At 39.6% G+C, this 17,219-nt stretch overlaps 2 protein-coding genes and 1 long non-coding RNA gene across 5 annotated transcripts in view; 2 read left to right on the forward strand and 1 right to left on the reverse strand.

Moving 5' to 3' along the window:
* The first annotated feature begins 837 nt into the window (after positions 1-837).
* LOC125454234 (homeobox protein DLL-4-like) lies at positions 838-2,885 on the forward strand. The gene is made up of 3 exons (XM_048534791.2): positions 838-1,369; positions 1,501-1,685; positions 1,929-2,885. The coding sequence occupies exons 1-3, from the start codon at positions 1,054-1,056 to the stop codon at positions 2,235-2,237; spliced, it is 810 nt and encodes a 269-aa protein (XP_048390748.1). The 5' UTR covers positions 838-1,053; the 3' UTR covers positions 2,238-2,885.
* Positions 2,886-5,982: 3,097 nt separating this feature from the next.
* Positions 5,983-17,219, forward strand: part of LOC125454224 (uncharacterized) — a 109,669-nt gene continuing 98,432 nt past the window's right edge. For 2 of the 3 annotated variants that reach the window (XR_009445945.1, XR_007247951.2), the window contains exons 1-2: positions 5,983-6,094; positions 6,230-6,422. This is a non-coding gene — a long non-coding RNA (uncharacterized LOC125454224). Of the gene's footprint in view, positions 6,095-6,229; positions 6,423-6,841; positions 6,956-17,219 lie in introns of those variants that run through there. The other variant, XR_007247950.2, reaches the window with a different exon arrangement.
* On the reverse strand, positions 9,207-12,658 carry dlx1a (distal-less homeobox 1a). The gene is made up of 3 exons (XM_048534773.1): positions 11,311-12,658; positions 10,785-10,984; positions 9,207-10,082 (listed from the first exon to the last, which is right to left on the reverse strand). Exons 1-3 carry the CDS (start codon positions 11,621-11,623, stop codon positions 9,831-9,833), a joined length of 765 nt encoding a protein of 254 aa, XP_048390730.1. The 5' UTR covers positions 11,624-12,658; the 3' UTR covers positions 9,207-9,830.

The following is a 17,219-nucleotide window of genomic DNA, read 5'->3' on the forward strand; positions in this document are numbered from 1 at the left end:
GGTGGAATGGGTAGTGCACATCCCCATCAGAAGAATCAAAAACAGGAAACATTGACCGAAACCAATTATTTTAAGAATTATTAGGGATTTTACCTAAATTTGTTTTATACAGATGGTGGAGAGAGTCTGGAACTCTTCTGAAACGGTGGTGGAGACATAAATACGTTTCACATATAAAAAATGGCGATTCGCTTGAAATATCAGCTTTTCAGACTATGGGCAAAGAACTGATTAGTTTAGGCCATGCAATTTTTACTTCCTCTAGCAGGCCCACGATGGGCAGAAAGGCCATCTTCAAGGGTTGCACATGTTCATTTCCAGCAGGAGGTTCTCCAGCTTCACTTCGACGTTTGAACTGTCTGAGGCCAACTGAATTATTCGGCTCGGGTTCCGATCAACTCGACGTCGACTTCATGAGGGAGATTAAATTCAATTCATCTACAAGTTTTTGTTCCAAGTTTTCAAAACCATCTGGTGAGTCTGAGCAGCGTAGAGCGCGGAATATTGCGTTTGGTTTCAACGTAGAACGAGACACATGGTGAGTGGTGGGGGAACGGGCAGGGGGAGGACAAAGGCGGTCATTGTGATTCCCTGAAGAAACGTGGCTACGGCCTGGCTCACACCGTTCGCCAGCCTCCTACAGCTTCGCGCCAGTTCCACCGAGCAGCACCAAGCAGGCCACCGTCACCTCCACCCACCTTGCCCCCCACCCCCCGACAATCTTCCCGGCACAACCTCGCCTGCTCATTGGCTGCCGCTTAGCAACGTGACGACAGGCTCACGTGAAGCGGCTTTAATGCTGGGCGCTAGAAGCTTGCAGACAATTGGTGAGGAGCGAGGCTGCAGCAGCAGCGGCGAGAACAGCAACAACAAAACATCATCATCATCATCATCATCATCATCATCAGCAGCAGCAGCAGCAGCGAGGCGGTGCAGCAGGCAGGGGGTGCAGCAGCTCCTCATTACAGTCCCACAGCAGCATGCGTTCCTCATCAGCACCGACGTCTTTCTGAGCTGATAGTTGCCACTTTTGTGTTTTGTTTTTATAGAACAATGACTGGAGTGTTTGACAGCCTTGCTGCAGATATGCATTCGAACCAAATTACCTCGAGTTATCACACCATGCACAAGTCACAGGAGTCTCCAAATTTGCCAGTATCGACTGCAACTGACAGCAACTATTACAATGGGCAGCAGCACGGTCCCTGCGCCGGACCACCTTATGGACAGCTGAATTCCTACCAGTTCCACGTTGGTAACATGAACAACCTTTCGTACAGTGCCAAATCCTACGAAATTAGTTATACAAATTGTTACAACTCCTACAGCCCCTATGCTTCAAGTAATTCGCCTGCAAATACTGATGTCGGTGAGTTGTGAACATGTGAAGACGACTATCTTCATTTACACAGTGCCGACTTATGCGGGGTGTGTGTGTATGTGTTCCTAACTTGCAAATGTTTCTGTTGTCGAAAAATCGATGTTTGTTGTTGTTTTCAGAGAAAGAAGAGTGCGAGCCTGAAATCAGGATAGTAAATGGAAAACCAAAGAAAGTTAGAAAACCTAGAACTATTTATTCCAGCTTTCAACTAGCAGCTTTGCAGAGACGTTTTCAGAAGACGCAGTATTTAGCTTTGCCAGAAAGGGCTGAGCTGGCTGCTTCCATGGGCCTTACCCAAACTCAGGTAAGACTAGACAGCATGAAGCAGACAGCAATAGAGTGTGCTTTTTTTTCTAATGGCTGCTACTTTTGAGAAAGCGTTTACATTGAATTTATGCGTCAAATCTTAATCAGAGTTGACGTCCCGAGTTTCTCTTAAGTTTATCACTTGTTAAACTACTTTGTTTCGGGCTATACTAAATTGTCCAGTCTGTAGCAATGTAAATGTACGTCAACCTTTTTCTGACATTTCATTTCTGAAACTTAGGTAAAAATCTGGTTTCAGAACCGCCGGTCTAAATTTAAGAAAATGTGGAAAAACGGAGAAATGTCAAAAGAGCAGAATCCAAGTGCTGGCGAGACTCCACCTCGCAGCTCTCCTCCATCCTCGATAGCATGGGATTATTCTCCGCACCAGAGAGTCAGCAACAACTCCGCAATCACGCAGAACAACGGCCCGGCCGCCGCTTTTATAGGAAACTATTCCTGGTATCCTGGGTCAAATAGTGCTTCACATTTTCAGTCAACTCCAATTCTTCAGCATCAGCCCACTATCAACCCAGGGGCAATATACTGAGGGCTGCAGCCCGCTAGCTAATTGCTTAGATGACAGACTGTCGAAAGACTTCCTATGACAGGGATTGTTCAAGTGTTTCAAACAAAACAAAAACAAATTACTCAGTACCATCCTTTATAACGTTTGTATTAACTGGTGCCTTTGCAAATGACCTCATTTTCTATGTCTTCAAACGAACTGTGTGGTATTTCTGAACTGCAGACAGTTCAGCGCTGTTACAATGCGTCTCGTTAATAAAATCGCTGTGTAGACGATCGAACATAATCTGTAAATATCCTTGCGTGCAGAACGAACTGAATACGAATGTGCATCTATTGGATTATTTGTTGTGATATAACCATGATATTCTTGTGTTCCTTATGTAGCTGCGCCAATGATGTCTGAGTTACTGTACTGTTGATATGTATCCGTTGGTTCAATCCTACGTTTAAAGTCTTCTGGGCAATGAGTTAAATTGTGCTACTGATTTTTCCATAAGTCATAGATTTGGAAACATAACTATTTTCTTTATTTATTCTATAAAACAACTCCTTTACAGTGTTGCTTTTTATGAAAAGAAATATATTATTTAAATAAATATTGTTTAATTGTTATTTCTATGTCGCTAGTTTAATTGCAAACTCTTGAGTAAAGCCATTTTTAAATTAAAAATGTTCTCATTTGGTTTTAGTTGAGTGCTTTATTGAAATGTCCAAGGAAAACAGCCGGTAATAATCAGAGATACGAGAACCAGATTGTATTGGAATACTATCCAAGTGTTTACCAGCTATGATACTGCCGTTTAGAAAAGGCGTACAGTGCTCTAGTTTAGCAGGGTGCAATTAGGTAATGTGCAGGCGCCAGAACAGACGATTGTTACAACTGGATACTTGTTTTACAGATTAAAGATGTGTATGTGTTTCGGCGGCAAAGGCTTCGCGCAGACATGCATCAATCAGTTTCATGTTGTCAACATTATAACCTGCTCTGCCCTCCGGAGAGCTGGCGCCGGGTCTATTCCTCTCATAAATATTCCCTCTGACGTAACTGTTGGCGACCCCATTGCTAGGAGAATAATGGCCTAAGGAGAGAGTATTTCATCCCTCTAATAGTACCATGTGAATTGTACATTGACCAGTTTTAGGTTATGTACTACGGGTAGTGTTGATGGTAACAGCCTGCGAGAGTTGTGCTAATACCGTCATTGTTACTGCTCTTACTCCTGGGCTAACACTCAGACAAAACAACATTCAGAAATACTGTATGATTGGACGGCGTCTTGTTTTCACATTTTAGTTCCAACTCGCCGGCCGTTGGAAGCAACTTTTCAACTCAGACCGGACTGAATAATTTATGTATATGATCATTACTTGAAAGATTCTTGAAGAAGACGACATTGTCACTGAAATTAAATGAATGACAAAGTCGTTTGAAAAGTTTTCGCCCTCTGGACTTTTGTTAACAAGGCAGCTTCTCTGTTCTCGGGACTCGCATGCAGCGAGAGATTAACAGGGCCGGTTCTTTTGCCTCGGGCGAAAGGTTTAAACTAGTTGTTAAAAGCACGCAAAGCGCCTTGGCATATGACTTTAGAGAGGCAAGTTTGGCTCAGGAGCGAGTAGACAAACTGGAGACAGAAGTCCTCTCTCTAGATATTTTTTTAATTAACCACGAGAGGCACAAACTGGCTGCAATCGCCCCAAGCAAACCACTTTTAAGTGCAGTAACAGTGAAAGCACGGAAACAGACGTCTCTGATCCATTTGGAGCGTTGTCTTCTTGAGAGGTTTTGCTGTTGGGAAACAAACGATTAACGGATATTAGAGTCGATCAGAACACACACACACACACACAAAGAATAGTCGCATATACTCAAACTAGACCGCAATGTGCGTTCTTGTTGCAAGCGATCGCAAACCCCATTGATTCAATCTGATTGGCCTGAAATAGGGGCTGTCATTTTCATGGGGCTTGAAATCATCATGTACAACACTGAAACAATGTACATGACACGAACTGGAAATAAATTGAATCACAATGTAAATCTACGCAACGAACCCCTGGATTAAAGTTATCGACTGTGTAACAAAGTTGTATAGTTTGCGAAACACCAGGATATTTAGCATCGTGGTATCAAGGGTAACCCGTCGTAATTCGCGCAGAGACGACTGCGACATGTTCGATGATGAAACATTGAAATTGCCGGCGTCTATCATGTTTCATTGTCGAATATCCAAACATTTGTGTCAAGGGGACTAATGCCTTTTCCATTTCTCCACTATCTTCTGTCAAAACTAAAGCAAACCAGTAACTAGGATCGGTGCCTGGATGCTGGGAAATCGGGACGGATTAGACAATTAATTTTTAACTAATCTGTGATACTAGCAAATTTAGCGGTTTCAGTTTAAATTGATTTGAACGGCTTTCTCAAACGGGTCTCTAATGTGAGTTAAAACATAATTCTTAGAATATCCATTTCGATTACCTTTTAGTGGACCAGATAACACAAAAATAACTGAAGTAAAGGATCCCCTGAATAGCGCTTACGTTCACTTAATATAATTTCCTGTTTGGTTTAATGCATGTGGATGTAATCGAGACGTCTGTGTTTTATTTAAGAAACAGGACCATTTCTATTAGAAATATATATCAGAAGAATTAAAACAGTGTTCAGCTAATTAGTAACCATTTATTTAAACTAGCAAAGTTCAAATGTGGGACTAGAGTCAGGCCAGGAATGTTTGTCAATATAACACTTTTTCGATTTTGCACTTTTGTACAATCTCCGGGAAGGATTCCTTTATTTTCGAATAGACTGCATAGAAGCACGTTAATACTGTTGCCTTCAGATGTGAAGAACGTTTCTCAATTACTTTCCGCGAGAAATCCAATGTATTTGAAGAAGGGTTGCTACGCAATGGAGTTAACCATTATTTATAAGTAATGGAAGGGGCTCTGCCTTTGTACACAAGTACGGGGTGGAACAATTTCTTGGAGGTATTCGGTTTGCCATGACAGCCGAATAAAATGTAAAATTGAATTGCAAAATCGACCTTGTAAAGAGAGATGGGGGCGTTGTGCCCATTATGTAGATCTTATCAACAATGATAAGGTAAGACCCTCAGTCCGAACCAGGAAACATCAACTGAATGAGTCTCATATTTTGTGCGAGTTGGTTATCAATTCCGTTGTATTGAAAATCTGCGAAATTTCTCGCCCGAAAAGGCACCAGTGGCTATTAAAAGTAGGACCGTTTTTGAGAAATACTGTCCTTTTTATCTGTGTTTACTGCACTACAAGATGTCCTTCCCTCGGGCTGGCACGTTGAGACTCTTAGAAGAATACCCCTGGGATGGTATAACTAGGGATATCCGCACTCCCAGACAGCCCGACCCCTTTTTGATAGCTGACAAATCTATCCCTATCTATAGATTGTGTATGTGGGTTTCCATTGATGAGTGGGAAAGAAATGTTACAAGAAGTTCAAATAGTTGTTCAATACAGGCGCACCCTCAATCTTATGTCATGTGGTATAGTCACTTCCGGAATCCTGAATAGTCAATTTAGAACATTTTAGGATTTCCTCTCTAAACTTTGCACCGAAACACAACTGCAATTTTATCCACATTCGCTCGAGTTTGAGCTTTCTGGGTCTCGGAGCTGAAAGCCTGCAATTACTATATAATTCTTCGCAATTTCAGATGTCCTAATATGGACTGTAATTTTTGCGCAAGACAATTTCCTGCTATTTCAAGCATCAACATTGTCAAAGTTGTATGTACATAATAAACGGGAATATCAATGCATAGTTTTAGCATAACATCTTGACTCCTCGATAATTATATCCGTTTGGAGCCTACGCAGAATAGCTTGAATTGCATGGTAAACGCTGTGCTCTAAATTTTTTTTTAAAAATTGCTCATAATTTCGAAAGATTACCAAGTTCTCGAGAGCAGAATGTCATCAACGTAATGAAGAGTAAACATTTATGCTAATAATCTGCAATTTTTTCATCAGCTATAAAGACAGAGGCTATAGCAGAAATGCAGTCATATTCGACAGCTGCATCTTGGTTTTGAGCCGTTTAGTGGAGGCTTTAGTGGATCTACTGGCGGAAATGCAGGCACTCGAGGTTTTTTTTCCTAACCTAATAGCAAAACCTGATATCGTGACTTAGTAAAAACCAACCGGGTTGTCTGAAAAGATCAAGGTAAGGGTCCAAAATACGATTTCTAATCAGTACGTTTAAACAGCATTGAAAAAGTGTGGTCCGTAGAATGAACTGGACCGTTGTAAACAGGTGGGCTCACGGATAGATTACATTCTTGTGTTGAGGCTAATTCTGGTCAAATTCGGTCCGTGTGAAATCGAAAACTACGTGCGATGACAGTATGCAACTAAGTCGTTTTATTAAGATATTTAACATGACTAGGAACTGTCAATCGTTAAGTAAATGAATGAAGGCGCTTTTATATTTACTTTTCCTCTGGTAACGACTTCTATCCGCTAACTAAAACAAAAATTCTGGAGTAATAATAATTGCAGCAAATACTGTCAAAGGCTTGATTCTACAAGAGTTTCTTACAATTTGACTCATAATTTTGAACAAATTCGTGTTTATTTTGACAGTCTCTGCATGTTCCGAAACAGCCGTCTTCTCCGTCTTGGTACTTCTGTGGTTTATATCGAACAAACATGTCTTGAACACACTAAAACCATGGCATATTTGGGAAGAATAAACAGTCATTCTTAACATGTGAAATGGAACGATCTTTAGTGGTGTATGGTATCACGGTTATTACATCGCCATCCGTTTAAAAATAGAATTTACATTTTGGAATTTTCTGTAGATTGTCAATGGATTTCTTCCCCTCCAGGGACCGAAAGGAAAACTAAAATATTTGGAGATGTCTTAAAAATTCGAAATACGAATGAAAACATAAAACGTGGAATAGACACACGAATTCCAGTTGCGCAAATTATAAATATGCGTCAGTAACACATCAGTTACTTTTAAATAGGATGTTACATAATGTTTATTTGCTTGTTTTTGCAACTAGATTGCCATCTGTACAACTTTGGTCATTAAATGTTAAAGCAAGGCATTGTAGGTAGAAGATCAGTAGGCGAGGAGAGAGATCTCTCGTTGGGCAATTCCTTTTATTCTCACCTTCATTACTCCAACATTGTGTCTTAGTCATTTTAAAGAGTTTCCTAATGACAATTCTATACACCTGCATGCAATTTGCAGACCTCATGACAAATGTAGTTCGGAATTTCAAAGATGGAAGTACACGTATTTTAGTTTAGTGCTTCTTTTTTCAATGCTGTTCAAATTTGGCTTTCACTGCAAGCTCTTTTGTTAATGTAAAGATTCCCCGGGCGAAAAAATTGCCCATAATTACCCCAATGATACGAAACTACATTAGAATAAATAAACCCAAAATTACTGTAATTATAGTCCGTTTGATGGCCTCGGCTTGTAATCAAGTAGAGAATACAGTGCAATAATGCCGAGCCTCTTCGTTGCAGCTGTATGCGCATTTGGGGCTCTTGACAGAATACATTCATTCGTTGCTCGCTAAACTGCAAGCTTGTTTTCAGCAAAGTTTTGGACAAAATGCTACGCACCACACTTTGCAGATCTTAGCTTTCCCAAAGGTATAAGCGGACAAACTTGGACGTTAGATCTCGCTCAATGCCTTTTAATTTTTGTAAAGTTCTCAACCAAAGAGCTGATCAATTTATTTTAAATTAAAACGTGTAAGATTGCCACTTCGATACATTTGTAATATGCACTAGGATTCACCAGCAAAATGCTGTCGCAAAACTTATCTGAGCCTGTATATTATTTTCGAAAAACAAAACGCCGTGCAATCTCTACACGTTCGAGTACGTGTTTACCTTGTACAGTATCGCTGCTTCACTATTTTAAAGGCGACTTTGGGCACGAGTTCGTTGTGATCTGGGATAATTGGCTCACGTGTACATAGACGATAAGCGCATACTGTGCGCCTGTATAGTATGGACACAGGCATATACTAATAGAAGCAGCTATATATCTGGAAGTAGTGGGGCTAGAAGATTAATGGAGACGTGGTCTGATTGAACGACATCTCAAAGGTCACAAGTTTCGGTGATATTGGCGTTTTTCGAGTTCTCCAAAGACGATGAAAGCGAATCGAGGACAGATTGCTGAAAAAGCGCAGTTAGCCCATCATCTCCCAAAGAACAGTTCCTTTGAAGTTTCCAATTTGTTCCTTGCAGAAATGACAGCGCTTTTAGCTACTCTGAACAAACCGCAGGGGTGTTCCCCCCCCGCCCCCCCCCCCCCCCCCCCCACAGCACCTGCTTCTCTTACCCATTATTTAGTTAACACAGTAGTGGCTTCCTGTCATTCAATGCTGAAAAAGAGATTTACTGTGCCTCAAGAAATATATAAAAGAGCGTATGAGAGCGATAGACAAGTCTGAAAAGCAGTAAGTGCTTTAATTGCCGCGAAAATAATTGCGTCCAATTTAAAGTAGAATGGGTTAGACGCAACACTAAAACTAATGTTTGACTGTAACAACATAATCCGGCCCCACACCAGGAGCAGTAGGGGTGGTCAGATACAATGCGAAATTATACTGTTTGGAAGCACTTCTTCATTTGAGCTATCCAGCAAGTAAACTACAACGAAACTAGACAAGAGGTAGAAATTCATAAAGTAACTTTAGGATAACCCTAGGGCCTGTATGCCTTTAAATACAAAAATGTGAGTTGCTGGCGTCCGACAAAGAATCTGGAAACTTCATTCAATTTCACGGATATCCGCAGACTGCGGGTGAGATTTCATCACTTTGTCTAGTAATTTCAATATGTAAGCAGAGGAGATGGGTGGTTTACAATCAGTGTGATGTTAATAAATGTATCATTGCCATGAATTCCCACAGTTCTGTATTGATGCACCTAGAATGAGCACACGGAGACTTTCATAATGTAACAGCTGCTGTTTAAAATCATATTTTTACTGTCTTGAATGGACTTTATAATATATTTACAAAGATTCAAAGATACAAAGCAATAAGTTAACATCGTCAATATAAAACTAAACCTTTACATTTAGAACGCTAGACACAGTGTTTTTCAGTATCACGTTTCCATTTCACAGGTAAATATTAAGATCCCATTTCACAATGTATCATGTACACTCCACACAAAACAAAAAAAACGCTAAATCTGTGCAACATACTTAAATAATAATATATACAAAAACCGTGACCGCGTGCAGTAAGAACTTCCTGCTGTTGTGAATTCTGCGCTGCATTAACCAGTCTTCAGATTACAGACCTAAAATCCTAAAGGGGGATACAAAGCCTGCCTCTTTTGGAGTAGGATGCATACAAGGAATTTGTAACAAAGGCTTTTTAACTGTCCCAGGGATTACGCCAAAGAGTCTTGGTGCTGGCGGTCTGTTCTAACCGGGATCTGAGAGAGATTTCGCCGAGCTGTCAGCTGGCAGAATTGGGAACTCGCTCCGCATCACATCTGTGCGTGTCTGCTAAGGGCATGGTGCACTTCAGAAATTGCTTTCTTGGATTAATGTCCTTGCTTAAACAGGGCGAGGGTGGTTATCTTACATCAGTTGGGGCTGTTGCATAGATTCCTGGTGCGCTGGAGGGTACCACGATGTGTAGCTAGGGATGTAGTTTCCCGGGGTCCCCGTGGAGCTCTTGCCGGCAGATGAGGGGTTCCAGACGGGTGGAACTGGAGGGGAGGATCCGGTTAGGCCCCTACCATTAGCAAGGGCGCTGTTTTCTAATGCACCATTACCCTGTTTCATCAGCTTTTTAAACTTAGAACGCTTGTTCTGGAACCAAATCTTTACCTGCATAATATAACAGACATGTTTTAAGCATTCAGACTTTAAAGAATAAAGGGTCAAGACTTTCAATAAACCCATATATTTATAAATAGCTTAATACAAGAAGTGAAATACTAAACTGACACATTTTGAAAGGTTATAATTAGTGGCGTTGAACATATTCTTTCCTATGTCTTGTTACCTTAAATAATCCCAAAGTATTAAAAATAACCCCCTTTTACCAAGCAGTCATAGTCAGCCAAACTGATGAGCTCTTCTATACGGGGACAACGATTCAGAAAACAGAAGATAATTATAACGTTATAATTTGAGCAACATGACGCATTTCTTGTGGTGACTTGTTGAAATTGTTTCTCAAACAATTTGGTGTAAGATATACGATCCATACTGCATGCCCTTTTAATGAGCAGATAGTTGGTGCGTGCATATGAACCGTCCCGTCATGTCTGTGACAGTTTAAGGATTTGAGTTGCATTTTACTGCAACGCTTCAAACTTCCAGTGGTGTAAACAAATACTTGGATTTATGCCTGGTAACGCACACTTTTGCTCTTTTGGCTTATATTTCTCGTGAACTCTGCGTTAAAGTGAAGTCGCCAGGGTTTGTGTTACCGATACCTGGTCTTTGCTCGGCTGTGTGTTTTATTCGATGTAACGTATGGGACCAACAGAGGTGCTTTGCATTTTAGTTTAATATCTCTGTTACCTGTGTCTGTGTCAACCCCAGAGAAGCAGCAAGTTCGGCTCTTTCAGGCAGAGCCAGGTATTGAGTTTGTTGGAACCGTCTGTTCAAAGCTTGCAGCTGTAGGCTGGAATAAATGGTCCGGGGTTTGCGGATTTTTTTCCCTTTCCCATTAAACCTGACTTCTCCACTCTCCACCACGGTACCTTTATCTGATTCTGCTCCTAAAAGGGGAAAAAAATTGACATAGCAGTGCAAATCCAATATATAATTACCTACCACAGAATACCAACGTATTTAACACAGCAGTTAAAAGTTTGTCTATTTTTACTAGCGATGGTTTACGTATAATTACCCATAATTGCATGCATTGTTTATAGCATTACGCAATAAATAATTACAAAGATCAGAGGCAGAATGATGCGAACTCCTGTTCTACAAATTTCCTCACCGGGCTTGTTCAAAAACAGCTGGGAGAAAAAAAAAACTTCCTCATGGAGTTTACAGCAATTTACAGGATTTAGGAATTGACTGATTCTGTTGTTCTTACCTGTGTCCTCTAATCTTGTGTGTGCCAGATTCGAGCTGTTTTGGTACGACTGCACTGAATTGATGTAGGGGTTACTGGAATGGTTGTTCACTGAATTGACATAGGGGTAGCCCAGAGACCGTGAGAAGGATGAAGCAGTGTTGTAGGAGCTGTCATGTTGAGAGTGGCCGGCGGAATGTAAACAGTGCATGGAGTAATGTCCGTGAGACATGGGAGGCGACATTTGTTGACTTGGTGGCCCAAACTCCATAAAAACTGCTTTACTTGAGACGGGGCTGTTGAGGTTTTCTGACATTGTAGTCATGGTCATCATTCGCCTCCCAGCTTGTCACTTCACTTCTTTTCCTTCCACTACTCCCACCGGCCGAAAAGGATCCCAATTTAAGCGAATCTGATTTTTTTCACTCTCCATTCATAAGAAAATGGAGTTTTGGGGTTGACAAAGTCGAGGCATGATGCTGTGAATACACACTAACTCGCCTGAAAGGTTTGACTGGATAGCTAATGAATATTCAGGAATGCAGCTCGCTGATAGGTCCCTTTTCACCACGTGCCGTTCTGATTGGCCGAGCCTAAAGGACCCAGGGGCCTGACACCATGTAGACAGATGGGCCCAAAGAGTTTCTCAGCATTTCCAAGTCAACGCTCTGGCTAACATCTCAAAATCAAACGAGTTTGAAACGGTTTATTGCAGACATTATAAAGTCCTAGTTTGATGATCTCAGCTGAGGCTTTAATGACTCATAACCGCTGCACAATACTACACGTGATCCGTTTTGTAAATATCCAAAACAGTGCTGCCAAAAATTACGATATTATGATTTCAATGACAGCATTGACAAGATATTACTTTTGTTAATTTTACACAAATGTTTCAAAACTGAGTGCACTTCGATACTGTATTAAAGAATGACATTAAAAAACTTCATGCATTATCTTCGACTTAACAACAGTCGCTGCACTCCACAAAGTAACTCGCTGTGAAAGTTTTCATGATGTTCAGGATTTATGTAGTGATATAAATGCAGAATGCTCATCAGGTACCGTATTTAAAAAGAGCTTGGCAATGTAAATAGGTTATGTATGGTATAATTTCGTTTTGTAAAGAAGCCGCAACTGACCTAATATTTTCGTTTCCTACGTTGAAATGCATTATAGCAGAAGCCTACCCGTCGATTTTCCATAACTCAAAACTAAATTCGGATGGGGTAAGTATAGGCAAAATGGCAAATCTAGCAAACGGCCGAACTAGTCCTGTTCGATCATTGTAAGGACTAACAAACATGCAATTTACAATAAAATCAAGCATGTGCAACAACTAATATAGAATTAAAACGTTTCTTCAACGTTGTACTCACTTAAATAGCATTTACTGTAGTATTTAACAAGATAACGCTTGTAATGCAGCACAACTGCATCTATCATGAAGTGATACGGTGAAAGACCACACGTGCGTATACAGCAGTTACTGATTCATTTGATTAAATGCCAGTCTCAAGAGCGCTGATAAACAGCTGAAGGCGGCTCCTATTAGCATAACTCGGAGGCTTAATTTTCATACGCATAATTAGCCATATATTTAACACCAATTGCAACATCCAATCCTTTCATCGTTAACAAGTGAGCCAAACTATAGCATAGAGATGTCTGTGTGCGGCATCAGGTTTCAAAAAAAATCATGCAGCATATTGATGGTACACGGAAATTTTTGCATTTCACATGCGACCCGAAAATGATATAAAATATCTAGAAAGCATACTTCAATGTGGGAGATTAATTGCACTGTTTTGTTTGAAGGGCGAATAAAAGGTACTTAAAATGCATTTTCAGGTTTAAATACTTCACACACAGCGATAAACGGTGTAATTTGAATCCTGATGAGATGCTGGCGGCCAGTAAGTCTAAGGCAAAGCTGATATAATACAAATGCATACATCTGGAATACAGAGTATTTAAAGCTTAAGTAATTTTAACGCACAGACATTTCTACATAACAAATGTTGCTTTTTGAACATGCACCGAACATCTTCGAAGCATTTTATTTCCATGATTCGTTTTATACGACTGCCCTCCTTTTCCATGGGGGGAGAAACGAATTATTTGTGTTTTCACAGAATTGAAACAGTGCCCGATTTAATGAGCTGTCGATTTATAATTCTAACGGGAATAATTCCATAATATTTCAACGTAACAAAGTCGATGCACGTAATAACAAGAAAAGGATTTACTTATCAAGGCCCGGACACGGTTAACGCAGGTCCTGTTACATAAATCAATTAAAAAGCAATTTCGGAAGGGTGCTGCAAAACAGAATTCACAACATAAATATATGCCCGCTATTGTATCCAAATAACCGTTTCAAGGTGAAGTACACACTCACAATCTAAGTTGTGGCACATTTGGTTCTTCAGTAAATCACGCTTTGCAGTAATTCAACAATTGGAACTCGGTATTTACAAAGTATAACAGTTAGAGGAAATGCACGTTTTCTTCAAATTGATAAAAAATATGTTTTAGCATTTTGTTGAATAGGTTGCGAAAATAAAAAAAACACCGCTTCTCAGCAATGAAGTAATTGCCTTGCTACTGAACAACAGTTTCAAAAGATTCTATGAATTCAGGTGTTCGCTGTCCTGCTGTTAATAAATTCCTCGAACATTAACAGTAAGTGAAAACTCTTTCACGTACCAACCCACTGCCTCACTTAACGTCACTGACTGAGAACTGCAATAAAACACTGAAGGATTGACCGTGAAAATTTACATGTCAGCTGCAGAAACGGTGCCCAGCCCTGAATGAAATATTTAATTATAATCAACTGTTTAGGTCTATTCTGTATTTTGAGAAAGTCTGTCCTTGGCCAAGCCAATTAGGCACTAAAATTACGGCTCCACAAATTGATATGCATATTTATTCATGTGTTAGGTTCATAAAAATATTTGTATTGCAGGCATATTCAACATCTCTCGCTGCCAATGAAGCTTATTAGTGAGAGTTTTGTTTACAGGAAGGGAAAAGTGTAAATATATTAATTTAAGAGTCAACAGGCAAGAAAACACACACGGCTACGAATTTTTCCAAACTTGAGAACGTCTAGCTATACAACATATATTCTCAATTAAAACGTTTACTTTCATATTTGATTAAACACATTTCAATAATAATGCAATAAACTACTTAAATTTGCATCTTATTATTTAAAGTTTCACAGCAAATTCACCGATTTTAAATAATTTTGACATGATTCAATTGTTAATTGAATTACAACTGATATAACTATTTGCTCCAAATAATTTGGGTGGAGCAGGAATAACTGAGGTAAGTTGGAGAATAGCTAGAAGACGACTGCATCTTAGCAAGGATTTCAAGGTATGCACTTCTCGAGCTAGATCGAAAAAACTTGTCTCTGAATCTATCGCCAGCTAGAACAGAAAGAACACAGCACCTGTTTCAGATGAAACTTACACCACCAACAGTTGAGGTGTCGATTTGGTTCAATTCTTCTAATATTTAAAATGAACAGAGACGTTTTTATCTAAAGATCTTGTAAACAGGCAGAATTAATCTGCTCTGAAATCCACTCGGGGCTAACGTGACAATCTTACTTAATTCTTCCGACGTGTGCGTGATTGTCTCCAGATGCCACACCAATCCCAACAGAACGAATAGCTATTTTTTCAAGTTTGTTAAAGCGAGAAAAATCTAAAGTCCACCAAATCTACACATTTAAGGGATGCATTGAAGCACTGTAGTCAAACTTTAAACGTGTTTCTTTCTCTATGTGATCGCTGACCAATTAATGTCTGATCCCGAGGGCTGCTAATCACAGCGCTGTTTTTATAACATCAAAAGTATATTCAATATAGGAGCACTTGTCAAATTTACTTGTTCCAATTTCACAAATAACCCGAAGAAGACTGCCAGCCTAACTTGCAAATGGACATGTTTCATAGCGAACCGAACACGATCTTACGTACGATCTTTAACAGTCAACGTTTAACAAACACCTCCACGTAAGATGACTCTTCTTGCATGCGCGTTAATACCATTAATGATTTAATTACATAACACAATTTAAGTGACAAATCTCATATCTACAGGTTTATGCTTTATGACCTTTAGTCTAGCCGTAAAAAGGATTAATATTTATAAAAATGTTCTAGCGAGCTAAAAAGATGATAAGTTGTTTGGTTTGAAGAACCAGTGACTCGATTTCTTTCTCCCAATAAATAAAAACGACGGCAGTGAGCACTCAGGAATTGGAAACAAAATGGCGTAAACTTTCAGCGAGACAATTTTAACCTGTGAAAGAGAACCTGTAAATAAACTGTAAAATAGGGGCGAGGGGAACCAGCCAAACCATTTTGCGCACAATAATCGGTGATTATTTTCCTGCTGAGTACAGTTACTGTTTTAGACGTCAACGCACCTAAGACATTCGCTCTTTCCGGTTTATGGCGAGAAGGTTTTAAGATTTGAGCAAAGCTTTCACCTGAAACCCTTCCCTCTTGTAATAATCGCTTATTTTGTTTCAGTCTTACTGAATTTAGGTTGCTTTAAAAAAGGTACAGCATTATTCGGAGTACTTAGGATTTTACAAACTACAAATGTAAATGTACAACACACAATATAACAAATGATCAATTACTGAAATGGCCTCAGGTCTACAATTCCATTCTTTCCGATGCGGCAGGGGTTAGGTTTACGATAGGCAAATCCCAATATGTCGTAATTGGGGTCAGTGATAATATTTACATTTTTCTTGGAAATACAGTTTGTGTGTCTGCTCATTGATCAAAACAGGTATTAAACACCATCTCTAGATACATCAAAGTGATAGTGTTTAAATCATTCTACGATTAACATTAATTACAGGCAGAGCGAACCCTGGAAGTTTCAACAGTCAGGGCCGGGGATCAGCGATTTCTGAAATTCGTTATTCATTTTTGGTGCATTTTTACAAAAAGAAACCCCTGAAAAGAGTGGATTAAAAGTAAATTCGTGATCATATCCCGATTGATTTTGCAATTGCAGAAAATGTTCTTTCAGCTTTTAAAGGGTTTAACAATAATGTTAAACGTAACGATACGGTGATAGAGTCCGCTATACAAAAGTCAGGCACTAAAGATAACTGGCGGACTACATTCAGTTTCATTACAAAGTGAAAGTGATGGCGATTCAAATATAAACATACTGGTTCTCAAATATTTATCCACCAACTATATCTTTATGTCATCTGTTTTCTCTATATTCAGAACTCTTTACAATGCAGCTCATCGGTAATCAGTATTTTAATCAGCACTCTTGAAAGCACCAGATAATGGTGTATTTGAAACGAATTTGCCATCCCATTCTCTAATAGACTGCCAATCACTGTAACAGGACAAACAAATCCCGCCGTGATCAACTTCATTGCAGATTTCTCTATCGTTCAGAACGGTAGAGAAAATAATTGGGAGCTGAGAGTCACATCTCCATTCCACATTTATATGTTTTCTTTGAGAACCTTGTGTTTTATATCAACCCTGTTACCCATTTCGATAACCATCATATTTCATGATGCAGTGAAACAAACTTTTCAACCAATCCGTCCCGGGTAGACATTCAACTTAGATATTCACCCATTCATGTTAATTATGTTACACTGAAAGATATCAACTGGATAAATTAATCCTTATTTCCACGTTACACAATTTCGACAATAGTTTACTTGACAATGATCTAAGTTATTCTCGAAAGAGTTATATCCACCTTGACGTAATCCTGACAAGACCAAATGTGAATGATGTTAATTTGTAATGTGTAAACACCGGTACGGTTATCCTTGCCTTACACTTGTTTTCTGGTTTTGCGTAAATATAAGGAAGCCTTCCTTCGCTGCTCAGGGTCAACACCAGCCCAATTCTTCT

The sequence above is a fragment of the Stegostoma tigrinum genome, chromosome 7 (assembly GCF_030684315.1).
Source record: "Stegostoma tigrinum isolate sSteTig4 chromosome 7, sSteTig4.hap1, whole genome shotgun sequence".
NCBI lineage: Eukaryota > Metazoa > Chordata > Chondrichthyes > Orectolobiformes > Stegostomatidae > Stegostoma > Stegostoma tigrinum.

Excerpts from the sequence above, each read along its gene's own strand:
- LOC125454234 (XM_048534791.2), top strand. The coding sequence starts at position 1,054 with ATGACTGGAGTGTTTGACAGCCTTGCTGCAGATATGCATTCGAACCAA. Across the intron at positions 1,370-1,500 it reads GCCTGCAAATACTGATGTCG|AGAAAGAAGAGTGCGAGCCT; the intron begins GTGAGTTGTGAA and ends TGTTGTTTTCAG. Across the intron at positions 1,686-1,928 it reads TGGGCCTTACCCAAACTCAG|GTAAAAATCTGGTTTCAGAA; the intron begins GTAAGACTAGAC and ends TCTGAAACTTAG.
- dlx1a (XM_048534773.1), bottom strand. The coding sequence starts at position 11,623 with ATGATGACCATGACTACAATGTCAGAAAACCTCAACAGCCCCGTCTCA. Across the intron at positions 10,985-11,310 it reads CACAAGATTAGAGGACACAG|GAGCAGAATCAGATAAAGGT; the intron begins GTAAGAACAACA and ends TTCCCCTTTTAG. Across the intron at positions 10,083-10,784 it reads TGGGGTTGACACAGACACAG|GTAAAGATTTGGTTCCAGAA; the intron begins GTAACAGAGATA and ends TATATTATGCAG.